This window comes from Oncorhynchus nerka, linkage group LG5, assembly GCF_034236695.1.
Source record: "Oncorhynchus nerka isolate Pitt River linkage group LG5, Oner_Uvic_2.0, whole genome shotgun sequence".
In the NCBI taxonomy this organism is placed as follows: domain Eukaryota; kingdom Metazoa; phylum Chordata; class Actinopteri; order Salmoniformes; family Salmonidae; genus Oncorhynchus; species Oncorhynchus nerka.
The window spans coordinates 2,565,703-2,571,702 of record NC_088400.1 but is presented as its reverse complement, the minus strand read 5'-3'; the positions used below and the strand labels follow the sequence as shown (position 1 = coordinate 2,571,702).

Genomic DNA, 6,000 nt, shown 5'->3' with positions numbered 1-6,000 from the left:
ACTCTGGCTCTGGCTGTCCTGGTTGTCCTGGTTGTCCTGGTTGATTCCATGCTACTCTGGCTCTGGTTGTCCTGGTTGTCCTGGTTGTCCTGGTTGATTCCATGCTACTCTGGCTCTGGTTGTCCTGGTTGTCCTGGTTGATTCCATGCTACTCTGGCTCTTGTTGTCCTGGTTGTCCTGGTTGTTTCCATGCTACTCTGGCTCTGGTTGTCCTGGTTGTCCTGGTTGTCCTGGTTGTTTCCATGCAACTCTGGCTCTTGTCCTGGTTGTCCTGGTTGTTTCCATGCTACTCTGGCTCTGGTTGTCCTGGTTGTCCTGGTTGTTTCCATGCTACTCTGGCTGTCCTGGTTGTCCTGGTTGTCCTGGTTGTTTCCATGCTACTCTGGCTCTTGTTGTCCTGGTTGTCCTGGTTGTTTCCATGCTACTCTGGCTCTTGTTGTCCTGGTGTGGCTGTGTTCTGCTGGTTGATGAGAACACGGTCTCTTCTATAGAAGTTGACGTGACTCAAACCTTTCCGCTGCCACGCCTGCCACTCCCTCACAACAGGAACTGACCTCACAGGTGTGACCCACAACAGGAACTGACCTCACAGGTGTGACCCACAACAGGACATTTGCTGTGTGTGCGTTTGCATTTGTGTGTGTTTGTGTGTGTGTGTGAGTGTCCGTTCGTCTGTGTGTGTGTGTGTATATGTGTGTGTTCATGTGTGTGTGTGTGTGTGTGTGTGTGTGTATATGTGCGTGTTTATGTGGGTGCGTGCATGCGTGCGTGCGTGTGTGTGTGTGTGTGTGTTTTTATTCCCATTCCCCTCAGGAAGTGTGCTCAGGAAGAGGGTTCAAAATATTTCTGGTGTGGAAACGGAACACTTGCCCTCTCTTCTCTCTGATTGACAAATACCGTTGTATTCAATACAGTTCACTATTAGGGACACTGGGTGAAAACGCTCCAGTTCAGGGTTAGGGACACTGGGTGAAAACGCTCCAGTTCAGGGTTAGGGGACACTGGGTGAAAACGCTCCAGTTCACTATTAGGGACACTGGGTGAAAACGCTCCAGTTCAGGGTTAGGGGACACTGGGTGAAAACGCTCCAGTTCAGGGTTAGGGGACACTGGGTGAAAACGCTCCAGTTCACTATTAGGGACACTGGGTGAAAACGCTCCAGTTCAGAGTTAGGGACACTGGGTGAAAACGCTCCAGTTCACTATTAGGGACACTGGGTGAAAACGCTCCAGTTCAGGGTTAGGGGACACTGGGTGAAAACGCTCCAGTTCAGGGTTAGGGGACACTGGGTGAAAACGCTCCAGTTCAGGGTTAGGGGACACTGGGTGAAAACGCTCCAGTTCAGGGTTAGGGGACACTGGGTGAAAACGCTCCAGTTCAGGGTTAGGGGACACTAGGTGAAAACGCTCCAGTTCAGGGTTAGGGACACTGGGTGAAAACGCTCCAGTTCACTATTAGGGACACTGGGTGAAAACGCTCCAGTTCACTATTAGGGACACTGGGTGAAAACGCTCCAGTTCACTATTAGGGACACTAGGTGAAAACGCTCCAGTTCACTATTAGGGACACTAGGTGAAAACGCTCCAGTTCACTATTAGGGACACTGGGTGAAAACGCTCCAGTTCACTATTAGGGACACTGGGTGAAAACGCTCCAGTTCACTATTAGGGACACTGGGTGAAAACGCTCCAGTTCGGGGTTAGGGACACTAGGTGAAAACGCTCCAGTTCACTATTAGGGACACTGGGTGAAAACGCTCCAGTTCACTATTAGGGACACTAGGTGAAAACGCTCCAGTTCAGGGTTAGGGGACACTGGGTGAAAACGCTCCTGTTCAGGGTTTGGGGACACTGGGTGAAAATGCTCCAGTTCACTATTAGGGACACTGGCTGAAAACGCTCCAGTTCAGGGTTAGGGGACACTGGGTGAAAACGCTCCAGTTCAGGGTTAGGGGACACTGGGTGAAAACGGTCCAGTTCAGGGTTAGGGGACACTGGGTGAAAACGCTCCAGTTCAGGGTTAGGGGACACTGGGTGAAAACGCTCCAGTTCAGGGTTAGGGACACTGGGTGAAAACGCTCCAGTTCAGGGTTAGGGGACACTGGGTGAAAACGCTCCAGTTCAGGGTTAGGGGACACTGGGTGAAAACGCTCCAGTTCAGGGTTAGGGACACTGGGTGAAAACGCTCCAGTTCAGGGTTAGGGGACACTGGGTGAAAACGCTCCAGTTCAGGGTTAGGGACACTGGGTGAAAACGCTCCAGTTCAGGGTTAGGGGACACTGGGTGAAAACGCTCCAGTTCAGGGTTAGGGGACACTGGGTGAAAACGCTCCAGTTCAGGGTTAGGGGACACTGGGTGAAAACGCTCCAGTTCAGGGTTAGGGGACACTTATATAAAGAGTCGTTCTGCCAACTGAGGGACTGTCTTCCTGTTCTATCTCTGAGATACTAAAGCTTTACTAAATCAGCAATCTATGATTGTAAATTGGTGTACAATTCAGTTTAAAACTGCAAGTAACCTAAATATATCTATTACTTACTAAAATCCTAATTGTAAACTTGATCAAAATGATATCAAATCAAATGTATTTATAAAGCCCTTCGTACATCAGCTGATATCTCAAAGTGCTGTACAGAAACCCAGCCTAAAACCCCAAACAGCAAGCAATGCAGGTGTAGAAGCACAGTGGCTAGGAAAAACTCCCTAGAAAGGCCAAAACCTAGGAAGAAACCTAGAGAGAAACCAGGCTATGAGGGGTGGCCAGTCCTCTTCTGGCTGTGCCGGGTGGAGATTATAAACCTAGAGAGGAACCAGGCTATGAGGGATGGAGATTATAAACCTAGAGAGGAACCAGGCTATGCGGGGTGGCCAGTCCTCTTCTGGCTGTGCTGGGTGGAGATTATAAACCTAGAGAGGAACCAGGCTATGAGGGGTGGCCAGTCCTCTTCTGGCTGTGCCGGGTGGAGATTATAAACCTAGAGAGGAACCAGGCTATGAGGGGTGGCCAGTCCTCTTCTGGCTGTGCCGGGTGGAGATTATAAACCTAGAGAGGAACCAGGCTATGAGGGGTGGCCAGTCCTCTTCTGGCTGTGCTGGGTGGAGAGGAACCAGGCTATGAGGGGTGGCCAGTCCTCTTCTGGCTGTGCCGGGTGGAGATTATAACAGAACATGGCCAAAATGATAGCCTACAATAACATGGTCATGATTCAATATTTGGATAACGTTCAGATAACGCTCAGAGAACATTCAGAGAACGTTCAGAGAACATTCAGATAACGTTCAGAGAACATTCAGATAACATTCAGATAACGTTCAGAGAACATTCAGATAACGTTCAGAGAACATTCAGATAACGTTCAGATAACGTTCAGATAACGTTCAGAGAACATTCAGATAACATTCAGATAACATTCAGAGAACATTCAGATAACGTTCAGAGAACATTCAGATAACGTTCAGATAACGTTCAGATAACATTCAGATAACGTTCAGAGAACATTCAGATAACATTCAGATAACATTCAGATAACGTTCAGAGAACATTCAGATAACGTTCAGAGAACATTCAGATAACGTTCAGATAACGTTCAGATAACGTTCAGAGAACATTCAGATAACGTTCAGAGAACATTCAGATAACGTTCAGATAACATTCAGATAACGTTCAGATAACGTTCAGATAACGTTCAGATAACATTCAGATAACGTTCAGATAACGTTCAGATAACATTCAGATAACATTCAGATAACATTCAGATAACGTTCAGATAACGTTCAGATAACATTCAGATAACATTTGTAGTATTGTAAAATGGTGTAAACTTTCGTTTAAGGGAGTGAGAACCAACCTTCTGCCTCCCGTCCACCACTTCGACTGACGTCTCGATGTTTTCTATTTTATTAACGGTGTTCTGTGAGTCCAGGTCCTGCCAGTTCTGACAGTCTGAGACGCTGTCGCTACGCACTTTACGATCCCTCCGACTCCTACAAAACACAAAACACAACAACATAGTCCTTCACCACGGCCCGTAGGCACCCTATCCCCTATATAGTACACTACTTTAGACCAGGGGTGGCATCCTATTCCCTATATAGTACACTACTTGAGACCAGTAGTGGCATCCTATCCCCTATATAGTGCACTACTTTAGACCAGGGGTGGCACCCTAATTCCCTATATAGTACACTACTTTAGACCAGTGGTCAGTCATTAACCAGACTCTCTCATCCACATACAGTTAACGTTAATACTGTTCTACTATCTACTGGCTGATGTTACTACTGTTCTACTGGCTGATGTTCTACTATCTACTGGCTGATGTTACTACTGTTCTACTGGCTGATGTTCTACTATCTACTGGCTGATGTTACTACTGTTCTACTGGCTGATGTTACTACTGTTCTACTGGCTGATGTTCTACTGTTCTACTGGCTGATGTTCTACTGTTCTACTGGCTGATGTTCTACTGTTCTACTGGCTGATGTTCTACTGTTCTACTGGCTGATGTTCTACTGTTCTACTGGCTGATGTTACTACTGTTCTACTGGCTGATGTTACTACTGTTCTACTATCTACTGGCTGATGTTACTACTGTTCTACTGGCTGATGTTACTACTGTTCTACTGGCTAATATCACCACGTCTCTATATCACCACGTCTATCTATCACCACTTCTATATATCACCACGTCTATCTATCACCACGTCTCTATATCACCACGTCTATCTATCACCACGTCTATATATCACCACGTCTATATATCACCACGTCTATCTATCACCACGTCTATATATCACCACGTCTATATATCACCACGTCTATCTATCACCACGTCTCTATATCACCACGTCTATCACCACGTCTATATATCACCACGTCTATCTATCACCACGTCTATATATCACCACGTCTATCTATCACCACGTCTATCTATCACCACGTCTCTATATCACCACGTCTATCTATCACCACGTCTATATATCACCACGTCTATCACCACGTCTATATATCACCACGTCTATATATCACCACGTCTATCACCACGTCTATATATCACCACGTCTATATATCACCACGTCTATCTATCACCACGTCTATATATCACCACGTCTATATATCACCACGTCTATATATCACCACGTCTATCTATCACCACGTCTATATATCACCACGTCTATCTATCACCACGTCTATCACCACGTCTATCTATCACCATTTCTGTTTCAATGGGCACTGCTCACACTCCTCTTGTTGGCGGAGAGAAAGTAAAGCTTAGTGTGTGTGTGTCAGGGTCAGAGGATGTGTGTGTGTGATGCTACATTGCCATCTGTCCCATCCATACATCCTGTTGTTAGTCCAAACATCACTCCTCTCCTCACACACACCTAGAAATACCTCTCTCTCTCTCTCTCTCTCTCTCTCTCTCTCTCTCTCTCTCTCTCTCTCTCTCTCTCACACACACACACAATTCTCTCAGGATGGGTTGTGTGTAATTCTCTCAGGCTGGGTTGTGTGTACTGTATATACAGGTGTGTGTACTGTATATACAGGTGTGTTCTTACATGCGGTGGGTGCTGTTGAGGCCACAGGGGCTCCATCTCCTCCACTGCCAGGTGATGTTGGGGGCGGGACGTCCATACCCTGTACAGGTGAGGGTCTGGCTGCTGCCACGGCGATATGGGCTAGATGGTGCCGCTATTTCCTTCTCATGGATCTGAGGGGGAACTGAGGGGGGAGGGGGGTAAAGCGACGAGGAGAGGGGAGAATGAAGGGGAGTGAAGGGGAAGGTAGAGTAACAAGGGAGACTCTAATCAGAGTATCAGACTTCAAATACATACAGTACCAGTCAAAAGTTTGGACACACCTTCTCATTCAACAGTTTTTCTACATTGTAGAATAATAGTGAAGACATCAAAACGATTAAATAACACATATGGAGTCATGTAGTAACCAAAAAAGTGTTAAACAAATCAAAATATATTTACAAGTAGGCACCCTTTG

The 6,000-nt window shown here is 46.5% G+C and overlaps 1 protein-coding gene across 1 annotated transcript in view; it reads right to left on the bottom strand.

Annotated features, from left to right (window-relative positions):
* flt4 (fms related receptor tyrosine kinase 4) overlaps window positions 1–6,000 on the bottom strand; it is a gene marked incomplete at its 5' end in the record, with an annotated part of 116,916 nt that overhangs the window by 61,316 nt on the left and 49,600 nt on the right. Inside the window, 2 exon segments of the mRNA XM_065019015.1 lie at window positions 3,848–3,983; window positions 5,562–5,724. Coding sequence (XP_064875087.1) covers window positions 3,848–3,983; window positions 5,562–5,724 — 299 coding nt within the window.